The sequence below is a fragment of the Ascaphus truei genome, chromosome 10, assembly GCF_040206685.1.
Source record: "Ascaphus truei isolate aAscTru1 chromosome 10, aAscTru1.hap1, whole genome shotgun sequence".
In the NCBI taxonomy this organism is placed as follows: Eukaryota; Metazoa; Chordata; class Amphibia; order Anura; family Ascaphidae; genus Ascaphus; species Ascaphus truei.
In genome coordinates, this window is record NC_134492.1 from 1,779,766 (window position 1) to 1,792,426 (window position 12,661).

Below are 12,661 nucleotides of genomic sequence, written 5' to 3' on the forward strand. Positions count from 1 at the left end.
AAACGTGTGAATTTAGTTGAAAGCCCGAAAAGGCTTGACTGATAAATCAACAAAAATCAAATGCATTAAAATATATACTGGACTACTAATACGTTAAAAGGTGACGTTCCTGGTACGACCAAGTTGAACTAATGTGTGGTAGTTTAGTAGGTCAGAAATAAGTAATACTAATGTGCCCCAATCTCTGCCTAATATCTCACTTGCCTTTTGGTTATTTGACATGCAAGGGATGTAAATTAACCTAATTGCCTCATAATTGGGTTGGATAAGATTAGACAATACTCATCCCTTTCTCCTGTGATATGTGACTAAAAGGGAACACTTGCAGACAAAAAAATGTATATGTATTTTTGCTTCTTTTCAAATTGACATCACAGCCGGGTTAAATTAGTCCTGTGAGGGGATGCACCAGTAATTACAATTGTGCAGTAGTCACTTCTCAATGAAGGCTTCTAAACATCTACATTTTGTCATTCTTAATAGGAGTGGCAGGTTTTCTTGGTTCAACCTTGATAGAAATGTATTTTCAAGCAAATATGCTATTCCTATAGTTTGTCACCCTGCTGTTAAGGGGTACCAGAGAAGTTGTGTTAAATGGGAAGCGTCTGTTCTTTCTCTAAACCCCTAACACTAGAACAGATGGATGGAGCATGTAAAGTTTTACCTCTGAGGTGGTAACAGTGAAGCCACTCATTAACACTGAATTTACCACTTCGTTAGCAACGTTGCTTCCTGTTGAGAAACGCTAATCTGGAATCTCAAATGGAGTGAGCATACATTTGTCTACCTCTGGTTTATAATAAATTGAGGTATGAAAGCTTTCACTTGACACAAGTTATGTTCCCATGAGATATTGTGGATTTTATTTTTCATACTTTGTATCTGTTTTTGTGAATTATTGAAATAGATGGTAATAAATCCTTGTTTTTTTATTTTTTATTATTCTATGCACTGTATACAGTATTGCCCATTGTTACTCGTGTAAGTAATGCAGTGTCCTGCTGAGTGCTGCTTTAGCACCATTTTGGGGTGCTAAAATTGAATATGATCTTATTTTTGTCACCGTGGAAACATGCCTGTAGCAGACCGTGGAGAATTCTGAAATATCCAGGGGACACAGGCAATAAATGGATTTTTTTGTGTATAGTTAGCACATTTAATTAGGACTATGTTGTAAATATAGTTATTCAGAGCATCATCCTGAGAAGTGTGTTTCCGTTTTATACCCAAAGATAAATTACCCTTAAAACTAGTAATCTTTATATAAGCATGTTGCTTTTAGAAGGAGGAAAAACAAGGTGTTTAGGGACTGGCTTTTCACTTATAGAAGTTTTAGAATAAGGACCATAGCTACATATTGGCCAAATAAGGGCTGATTACATAACTAGAATATTGTTTTATTATTTGGAAATGTTAGGGTCTTTGTAACTAGCAAGTGCTAAAATATACTTTAGTTTTAAAGATCCATTTGATCAATTCTTCCAGTAAACAAAAGTGCTTTAATCCTTGAATGTGTTTTCCTCTTGGGGCATATTTGTCTGTAGATTGCTTGTCAGGAATTTAGTAGACATAAAATGAGTACAATTTAGCTTATTCTCTTTTTTATTTTTAGAATACGTTTGTTTAATGGGAAGACTAACAATATGGAGGAGTCCCAGATAATTGCTGACCGTACTGGTGCTAAAGAATGCCTCAAAGACGACACCAATTTCAACTCTGTTGTGGAAAATGTAGTATTTAAGAATATAGAAGAGAGTCCGACATCTTTTCAGAAAAATAATACATTGACTGTGCCTGAAGAGTCAAGGGACAGATCTGAAAAAGCTTTAAGCAGAGTCCAGCCTACCCTATTTATACACGCTGATGCTCCCACTGTCTCTAGTGAGGACCATACCTTGCCTAAAGGAACTTCTATTAATGGACCAGTTGCACATGCCTTAACTAAGACTTCCATCGTGAATAAAGGCAGTGTTACATTAACCACAGAACAACCTGTGGGTCAGCAAACAGATTTGTGCTCAACTTTGAAGGTGGTGTATGATCTTCAGAGGTCTACAAAGAACACTGTACAGATGTCAAATCAACAAGTTTTATTTTTGTTACCTGATGTAGCACATGCCAAGAAAGAACCCCATTCCATTCTAAACCTTCCTACCTCCTCTTCTGTTGGTTGTGAGACATCTAATGAGAATAGTTTCATGTTGGATAGCACTTTAATAGGACCAGTAGATGTGTGTGAAGATGGAAAACATTTACCAGTCAACGAGGTATGTAACAAGACACAAAGTTTCTGCGTTACAGATTATTATAGAGCAAGACAATATACAAATTTGGATACTAAGAAAGAACTTATGAATGATGAAAAAGCAATAGAAGAGTCTGAAAATAACTGTGTTGTAAGGGTAGAAAAAAAGAGAAAGCGTAAAATGGATGGTAGTAAGATAACGCGTTGCTTTTCAGAAGATGCTTATAGTGATGTAAATTATGTTTCCAAGAAATCAAAGTTATTAAATGTAGATATGATGAATCAGAGTGATGAAGAGCAAGTGCTTGTGCCACACAAATATGAATTAACAAAGGTCAAGTCTGAATCTGCTCTTGATGAATCGGAAGAAGCTCTTCCAAAAGAAGCTGTAGAAGCTATCAAACATTTTATGTATAGTCCAGTTTGTGACTTTTCTGGTGAAACATTACCTGTTCACGTCAGCTCTTTTTTTTCGAATAATTTACTAAATAAATGTGATTCTCAGTCACCACCAACTTGCACTAGTGATCAAGAGCCATCATTTTATCCCTGCACAAAGTGCAATGTGAATTTTAGGGAGAAGAAACACCTTCATAGGCACATGATGTATCATTTGGATGGGAATAATCACTTTCGGCATCTTAATGTTCCACGGCCGTATGCCTGTAGGGAATGTGGGAGGACATTTAGAGACCGTAACTCACTACTTAAACATATGATTATTCACCAGGAAAGAAGACAGAAACTGATGGAGGAAATCCGTGAATTGAAAGAACTTCAGGATGAAGGTAGAAGTGCACGATTGCAATGTCCACAGTGTGTATTTGGAACCAACTGTCCAAAGACTTTTGTGCAGCATGCCAAAACCCATGAGAAGGACAAAAGATACTACTGTTGTGATCAGTGCAATTTTATGGCCGTTACTGAAAATGAATTGGAGTGCCACAGAGGTATTGCTCATGGGGCAGTAGTAAAATGTTCAATTCTAACTACAGATATATCCCAGAGGAAAGTTCAGAAAAAGACCTCTGTGAAAAATCCCCTTTTTCTTTCGTCCAAAAAGTCTGCAACCTATGTTTGTAAGATGTGTCCTTTTACTACATCTGCCCGAAATATTTTAAGGAAACACATGGAATATTTACATCCATCATCTTCCATGGATCAGTTTAATGGTCCTCTTCTACTTAAAAGAGAGAATTTCACTGATCATGAACTTCTAGATATTGGTAGGGAAACTAAACCGTTCATGAAACCATCCTCTTCGTTTCCAAAGAATTCGGTTTTAAAACAGGATATGAGAAGACAATATGTTTCCACGTCTCAAATGAACAGTTTTGCAAAGTTTCATAGAAAACACAAGATACAAAAAGCTAGGAAAAGTGCTGCACAAACTATAGTCTGCAGTCCTTCCATTTCCCCAAACAAAGCCCTTCTGTTCACTAGCAATGACCAAAAACATAGATATTTTCAGCAAATGACAAAGCAAAAAGATGCCAGGGTGAATAATTCTTACAGATACGGCCAGAAATGGGATAGCTACAAAATGATAAAAAAATCCAATGATCTTTACCCACTAAATTTAAAAAAAGATGACGAGACTGCAAATTCTTTACACTTGCTTTCAACACAAGGCAACCTCCCAAATGATTGCTTAATCATGGATCCCGAGAATCTCCATACAGGAAGATTTGTTGGTTTTAAAGATCATAGACGGGCAGCTGTAAAAAGGGTGCTTAAATCGGAAATCGAACGCCCAGTCACAGAAGAAGATTTCGATTGTTATCCTGACTTTCTTCATAAAATGACTTTTGTTGTACTTAAGAAACTTAATTCATCTGAGAAAAAAGAGGATTATGATTCATGGGACAATGGTGAACTTTGCGATTTTAACACAGAATCAGCTGATGACACCTACAGTAATCCAACAAAACAAAATATGTATCCAATATTCAAAGGAAAAGATCACAGACCTGGTGATGAATCCAGTTTGCATTATAATACCAGTGATGGTTTTTACTTTGAGTATTATGAAGATGGTGACGGAGATAACCCGTTTTTACATGAAATACCTGGTGCTGAGCATATGGAAAATGCACACTCTGCATTGCCAAGCCACAATTCTATATTTCACTGGAGTGATTTGTCCCTTGAAAAAAAGTCCTGTCCTTATTGCCCTGCAACCTTCGAAACTGGGGTTGGATTGTCTAATCATGTTCGTGGACATCTTCACAGAGCAGGGTTAACTTATGAAGCACGACATGTGGTGTCACCAGAACAAATTGCAACTAGTGATAAAATGCAGCACTTCAAGAGAACTGGAACCCCAACAAAACGAGTAAGAAAAGGTAAGATTTAAACTTGGCCTCATCTGAGACTTTACACTACTGTCGATCCCACCAGTATTGCAAGACATGCAGTGTACAGTATATAGTATATGTAAAATATTTAATATATATATTTATGTACAAACACTCTATCCGAAAACCTTTTTTTAATTGTGGTGGATGTACCACATTAGAAGAATAAACATGTTTATAATTGTTGCCATTCCTGTGTACCTTCTATAAAAAGTGTGAACTGTCAATGAACCTGCAATGGTTTTTGTGTGGGCGTTAGATGTAGATTAATTCTGATCTGACACACTCTGAACTGCAATAGCTATTGCTTGAAATTATCTAATTACAGTTTGGGATATAGAGAAGGCGCATGATAAAAGTACTCCTAAACTGGGAACAAAAAATAGGGGTATAAAGCTAGGTTGCTCTTGCTACTTTGTGATGGGCATCATTTTGTATAAAATGATCTTGTTGTAACTTTTTTTTTTTTTTTTTGCAGTAATAGAGAAATCTGAAAGTCCTTCTGAACACATGTGTACTCTTTGTGGAGGCTGGTTTGATACTAAAATTGGATTATCAAATCATGTTAGGGGCCACCTGAAAAGACTTGGAAAAACCAAGTGGGATGCACACAAATCGCCTATCTGTGTTCTTAATGAAATGTTGCAAAATGAAGAAAAGTATGAACAAATCCTGAAAGCACTGAGTAGCAGGCGTATTATTCACAGACCATTTGTAGCACAGAAACCTTCAAGTGACGGCTCTTTAACACCAAATGCTGTACCTCTCGAAGCACACCGTAATGGCCTAAAGACTGAAACTGTATCTGAGCAAATGTTGCAAGAAGGGCTGCATTTACCAAACCAATGTGACGAGGCAAACATGCATGTTAAAAGAAGAAATCAGCCCCTTTCATTAATAGAACTTCTTAAAGTGAAAAGATCAGATGAAGAAAAGAATGCAGAAACTTCCCCTCAAAAGGTCAATCAAACTGCAAGAAAGAGGTTTGTTCAGAAATGCCTTCTTCCACTAAATGAAGACTGTTCTCTGATGTACCATCCACATAAAATGTTTGACTTTGCTATGCAGTCAGGTAAGACCATATTTAATACATTTGTAAGTTTGCCGTGTGCTCTTTTTAGGAGCAGAGTCAGTAAAATGAACTAAATATGACAATCTTGCATTTCAACTCAGTTCCATTATTATGAAGTTTGTGACCTTAACTATTGCTTCAGTGGTTTTGTTAAACCTACAGATGCGCCGACGAGTATTCTAAAACTTGCCTTGAAAATCTGGGGCAAATCTGGGGCTATCACCAACATGACTCTGGTACATTCTGGGTACATGCTGCAACATTTCAGTGACATTTCTGCAGAGACTAATGGCCCTTTGGATTAACACAGCAGGGGTCCCTGGCAGTCCCATTCAGTTTGAATGGGACTGCCAGGGACCCCCGCTGTTAATCCGATGGGTCATTAGTCTGTCTGCAGAAATGTCACTGGAATGTTGCAGCATGTACCCAGCATGTACCGGGTCTTGCTGGTGATTGCCCCAGGTTTGTTTATGAATACTCGTCGGCACTACAGTATATAGTCATGGTAACATTGATGCGACAACGCTAAAGTAGATTTTTTTTTTTTTTTTAATGAAATTATTCATTTGTGTTTACATATTTTTTTTTTCAAAGATGTGTAAAAGAAGGAAGGAAATAAGATGGTATGCTATGATTTTGAAAGATGTAAACTTTTTGTATCGTTTTATCAGTTTGAGTTTTTGTTCATGGTTTTTTTTTCTTCCTGGGATAAGAAGACTAGTTTGTTGATCATTTACTTAACACAAAGATTTTTGCAAGAAACTTCAAATCATTAACTTTCATTATTGGTTACGCATCCAGAGTAATGAACATAAAATGCACTGAATAAAATGTTTTGTCTAACAGCTGTTTGCTGGTGTGTTTTACCACCTTTTCTCCCAGCCTTCATCAGCAATCTAATTTAGTACTGAGCCTTTTTACAGTCTTGTGGGTAAAACACTTTAATTACCACTTTGTCAACTAGACTTTTAATTCTGCTCAGGAACATGGAAAGCTTTGAAGGTTTCCTATACAATGTTACAGTAGAAGTCATACTAGATTAAATACAACATTGTAGCAAACAAGAATCCCAATAAAAAAAAATGGAAGGTGTTCAATTCACCAAGTGTTGTGATCTCTGCTCCCTTAATAATTGTCATTATTATTCCTTGCATAGCTGAGCCACATACATTGGATCAAAATGAACATACGTGTGGAACTCATCATTACCATATACAAATGTTTCTTTTTTTCCCCAAACTAAGATTTAGGTGATGCATAAATGTGGTGTTTTTGAGGAGACCTGGATTTTAGATTTCTTTTGACTGTTAGGTATGTCTGCGAAGCTTAGGACCTGTGTGCATTGCAATACAACGTTTTCAAGTGCTGTTAGCCTGTCTAACCATATGCGCGCTTATGCACGGAAGAAGAGTGCTGGACTTTTGACTGGAACAGGTATGTCTGTTGTCTTTCAAAGCAAGACATTATGCCATTCTATCCCAGGCACAGCACTTGAATTGCAACACTGAAATTTCCATCCTTTTCTTTAATCCCAATAGTAATAAGCCATTTTTATTTTTTTTACAATTTACAACAATTAGAGCAACAGGTAAAACCTGTGAAGTTACTAAAATCTTATGAATAGATCTATTTATACTATGCTAACTAGTCTATAAAATGTCTCCATTGTCTCGTCATCACTTGAGTCCTATAAAGTGACTTTCAATAAATGTACTGTTATTCAACTTAATCCCTTCCAATCAGCCACTGAATGTTTTCATGTTCATAGTGTAATTTATTTTTCCTTTGGGAAATTCAGTTGCATGTTTTCCATAAACAAAGCACACTTGTGTACATCTATCTTTTTCAGACCATAATGTTGCACTAAAATAGATTCCATGTTGAATGTGAGCTGTCAAACATGTTTTGTTGTGTTAAAGCTAAATCGTGCACGCTCATTACTTTTTGTTTTAGCCGTTCAATACAAAATACACCTTAACGTAACTTTCCCACGTACTCAGTTCAATTGTCTTTTATTGTCTGCATTATGACCACTAAATTAATAGTTGGATTATACTGGGGGGAGGGGTGGTGTTATACAATATATTGTGTGTATATATCTCTGAATATATATATGTGTGTATATATATATATATATATATATATATATATATATATATATATGTATATATATATATGTATATATATGTATATATATATGTCAATAAGAGTGTTACTGAGCGTGGCCAATGTATACAAACAAAAGACGGGTGCCCAATGCTACATTCAATTGACAAAACATCTAAAGTAATAAGTATTATTAACACTTCAATAATAATATTTACTTGGTTATTTAGTTAAACCCTTCGGCCAAAATGTCATAAGCCTGCATACCAACGTCAAGGTATAACCAAAATGAATGCAGGTCGTAACACTAAACTGTGAACCCTTCCTTTTACCTCTGAGGGGAAACATATATATGTATATGTATGTGTGTATGTATTTATATATGTGTATATATTACATGATTGCTGCCACCAACTCTGTTTAAAGCAGTAATCCAAGCACCTCAAAAAAACTACTTTTCGGTGGTTTTTAATATATGCAGCCTTTGATTACCTTTATTGAAAACGTATTACCTAAGCTGCCGATTGATTAGTTCTCCTGTGATCGATCAGCAAAAATCCCGCTTCCCAATGTTCACTAAGTGGCTGCCTTTCATTCAAGTCAATCCTTCAGTCAGTGTAACTCAGCCGCTACAATGTATTCTTCTATAATGAAGGTAACATTATCTAGTGTTACAGTTTACAGCTCAAACTGCTGGGAATATTGGCAATAACTTATCACAAACAGGGAAGTATTACAAAGATCTTGCTGTGCTGGGGGGTGTACTAAGCCTGTAATAGAACTCAAAGTATACTCAGTAAAAATGGCATTAAGAGTTGAATTTTAAAATAAAAAAAAAGGTAGCAAGTAAAAAAAACACAGGTACGATATTGCTTGGATTGCTCCTTTAATAGGAATTGCTGCAAAGTTCTTCACTTGTCACAGTGAGCACATTTGTAACCAAGGTGTCTTGTACACAAATCCTTATTTTTGCTACATTTTTATTTTAGCGCAGCATATAGGGGGCCTATGATTTGAGCGGTATCTAAACGGATCTTAAATGTTGATCATTTGGAAAGACGTGGTGCCGAGTAATTTTTTTTTTTCCTCTAAAATTTTGTAGTAGCAAGTACACGTATTTAAAATGTGATTGAATCCATAAATGGCAACTGTTCAGCATGTAACTTGTGTATATGGGCTGATGCTTAACACTTTGTATACTAGTATTTGATTGCAAGCAAAAGAAGTCGAGATCACGATCTGGAAGTAAGAAGAAGGTGCTGTCCTTGCCACACAGTGCTGAGGAAGTTTACATCCTAAGATGCAGGTACATTACTTCCACATTTGTAACTGAATCACAGCTTGTACTGTGGGTTAGTTCAGGGGTGAGCAAACTTTTTATGCCGAGCCCCCCTTTTCATCCATAAAATTTTTCGGGCCCCCCCCTGCCGGATGTAATCAAAATCACATGAAAAAAAAACCTTAACAGCTCACGCTTGCAAAATTAGGCTGCGTCAACGCTGCCGCTGAGAGTGGTGACATCACCAACTCTCCATGCATGAGCACAGGGAGTCCTGCATAATTTTGGAAGCACGAGCTGGAGTGGGGGGGGGGAGGTGGATCGGGGCTATTTTTGTGTGTGTGCCGTGTGCATTGACTTCTGCTGAGCACGCTTCAAAGTCAATTTTGTTTCTCCCCAAGTGTCAAGCTTGGGAGAGTGTACGTACACAAAGGCAATACTTTTAGGGGGGCATTCATCCACCTCTTTGCTACCTCCCTTCCCTCTCCCCTCCTTTCCCCCCCCCCCCTTCCCCTCCCTACTCTTTGGCTTGCTATCCCCAGTGTCATCCAAACGCCTACATACAGTAGTATTATTTTTTTTCCGTTTTCAATGTTGTGTTTTCACTTTTTTTTTTTTTTTTACACATTTCTGTACATTCATAGTATGATTGATATAGTGGCAGCCTACCCTTTCACTTGCAGTTGATCGCAGCGAAGCAGGTTGCGAGCGGAGGAGAGCAGGAACACAGCGCTATTGCAGGGCAGACACCGGGAGGGGCGTTTGACTTCACCGTGCTCAAGCGTGCTCCTCCCCGTACCTCTGAAGCCCCCGCTCGTGTGCACACACACCATCACGTGGCCACCACCTGCACTATCCTGTTCGGCCCCCCGCGCACATCTTCGGCTGCCCGCCCGCGCACATCATCTTGGCTGCCTGCGCACAGCTTTTTCGGCCTCCCGTGCACATTGTGTGTGCCGGCCCGCGCACCCAGGTTTCGCTGCATGCCGCCTGCGCCCCCCTAAATAATCTTGCGCCCTCTTGCCCCCCCAGTTTGCGCACCACTGCGATTCAATCACAACACACACATACTCGATCACAACACACACACAATCACAACACACACACATACAATCAATCACAACACACAATCACAACCAGCACAGACACCACACACTCAATCACAACCAACACAGGCGCAAAACATAATCATAAGTCACACACTTTCACCTGGGGGGGAAGGGCATTTTCCGATCCCCCTTAGTGCCCCCACACAGCCCGCCCCCCTAAATAATCTTGCGCCCCCCAGTTTGCGCACCGCTGGGTTAGTTTATAAAAATGACTGTTCTATGTATATTATATGGTGTTTTTTTTTGTTTGTTTGTTTTTTATGCTTGTCAACTAAATGAATGAATTTGAAAAAAAAAAGAATTTCTCTTTAGTATATATTCATTTTTTTTCTTTAATTTTAGAAGTAACTTTTTTCTCTTAGCTAATGCTTTGGTGATTCTTATTGTCCTCGTTCTTACTGATCGTGTGTGACCCAGCACCGATTTTCTTAAACGGAAAGTTGAGTAGTTTGTTTGGAAAGTTGAGTAGTTTGTTTACAGCTGCCTAATGAGATGGCTTGACTTGGTTTTATTTAATTAATATTGATTTGTTCTATATCAAGGAACTGCCCACTCTCTAACTTACATCAAACATTGTACCTTACCATAGTGGTCATTTAACACCTTGAGTACTGCATGCTTACTCATTTATTAACAAATGTCACCTTAGACTACTGGAGCAGCATTTCTTTTAACTACATCAACACAAATATTCTGCATTAGTGGTTTAGTTGTCATTGTGTTTTATATTTAAAAAAAAATGAAATAATAAATGTAACTTGCTCTGTGTTCTTACAACAGGTTTTGCGGACTAGTCTTTCGTGGTCCTCTTTCCGTGCAGGAAGATTGGATAAAGCACTTGCAACGTCACATTGTCAATGCTAATCTTCCACGGACTGGCGCTGGTATGGTCGAAGTGGAATCGCTGTTAAAAAAGCCTCCCTCGATCACTGAAACGTCTTTGTCTATACTAATGGCAGAAGCAGCAACATAGAAGCAATTCTAATATGAAGCAACACAAAATACATTTGAATTGGATGTACATTGGAACGGTTCCACTTTTTTCTTTTTTTAAGAAACAGTTGCTAACTTTTTGTTTATAATACAAAGGACAAAATAAATACTGATTTGCCGAAACATTAAAACGAACTGAATCTTTTAAGTTACAGTAAGTGGTCTTTTATGAGGTTGAACCTGCTTTTAGGTTTTTGTTGGTTTTATGCTGTGTTTAATAGAACACAATCATTGCATATAAACAAACATTTTAAAATTGTTACACAAGATTTTAGTCAGAACATGTTCATGGTCAGTAGGACTTCAGAATTAGGCATCCATATTTCCAAAAAACAAAGCCTTGGATGTTGACATAAAATTATTTTGTTTCTATGGCGTTTTTCTATACCAACGACAGATACTCAAAATGTATTCTTTAATTTAGGGCATTAAGTATTACCATGTACAACAAAGTTCAGAAGACTGTTTCAATCGAATAGGGCAATCAGTACTATTCTATATAGATGTATGTGTTTTTTATTACACAGAGGCTTTTTGTACTAAAAAGTGGATGGCGACTTGTTTAACAAATATTTCTGAAAGTGTATATAGTACTAGAAATTATTTGTTGTAAGGAAATATTCTCTATTTCAATTGCATTTCTCACTAACTGGCGCATCCATGCTACCTCCTACTTTGTCAACAAAGATGTATTTACCCAATGACATTTCTTATGTAGATTTTGAGCAAACTATTGTTTATAACAAAAATGTCACTTGCTAATGTTATTCATTTCTGTTTCAACGTTTTACCTTAGTCCGTTTGCTTACATGATAGTTTGCCTACTTAGTACTTTATTAAACACTTTTCTGTACAAATAGATTTCTCACCACACTGTTTAAAAGTGTTCTCATTTTCAGTTTGGCTCCACATTTGATCATTTTAGCAACAAAAATTAATATTTCAACATGAGAATGTTTACAATTGAAATTTTAGAACTCGTTTTGGATGTGATTGTGTATGAAAATTGTGTAACACTATGCTCATGCAAAGGGTCTAATTACAGAAATATTGAAATAAATGTGTTGTGAGGATGGAATTTGTGGTGCCAGTGTCTTGGTAAAAACAGGCTTTTAAGCTGCAGCTTCGTACCCACAAACTTAAGCAAAAAATACTAAATTGTATTAAGTGTTCAAAACAACGGCTGCAAATTCTTTCGGGTTTGATTCTTTTTCCAGCTTACTGGTTTTTGGTAATTCAAGGGGTGAGGGGGATGTACGCCTTTCCAAAATCATTTTCAGCAAGTGTCTTGGCGAGAGATGTTCATTTCCCATGTAATTCCTTAGGCTATTTCTAATGGCCATTTTTATTATTATTTTTTCCATTGTGAAACCGAAGTGATTCTCTGTTTACATTTCAAAGGGTAATATGAGCAGCCGAGCTACATGTGCTATGGGGGAATATAGTCATTACTGTATATGATGAGGGCTCTAATGTAACTGGAGCTGCAGCTTCCCTCCT

The 12,661-nt window shown here is 37.3% G+C and overlaps 1 protein-coding gene across 7 annotated transcripts in view; it reads left to right on the top strand.

Moving 5' to 3' along the window:
• The window catches only part of ZNF644 (zinc finger protein 644), an 84,373-nt gene extending 72,152 nt beyond the window's left edge, over positions 1-12,221 (top strand). For 5 of the 7 annotated variants that reach the window (XM_075615564.1, XM_075615562.1, XM_075615567.1 and 2 more), the window contains 5 exons: positions 1,613-4,590; positions 5,081-5,674; positions 6,986-7,108; positions 8,984-9,086; positions 10,949-12,221. In XM_075615564.1, coding sequence (XP_075471679.1) covers positions 1,644-4,590; positions 5,081-5,674; positions 6,986-7,108; positions 8,984-9,086; positions 10,949-11,141 — 3,960 coding nt within the window. In that variant the 5' untranslated portion in view covers positions 1,613-1,643 and the 3' untranslated portion in view covers positions 11,142-12,221. The remainder of the gene's footprint in view (positions 1-1,612; positions 4,591-5,080; positions 5,675-6,985; positions 7,109-8,983; positions 9,087-10,948) is intronic. The other 2 variants (XM_075615569.1, XM_075615568.1) reach the window with 2 other exon arrangements.
• The last annotated feature ends 440 nt before the right edge of the window (positions 12,222-12,661 follow it).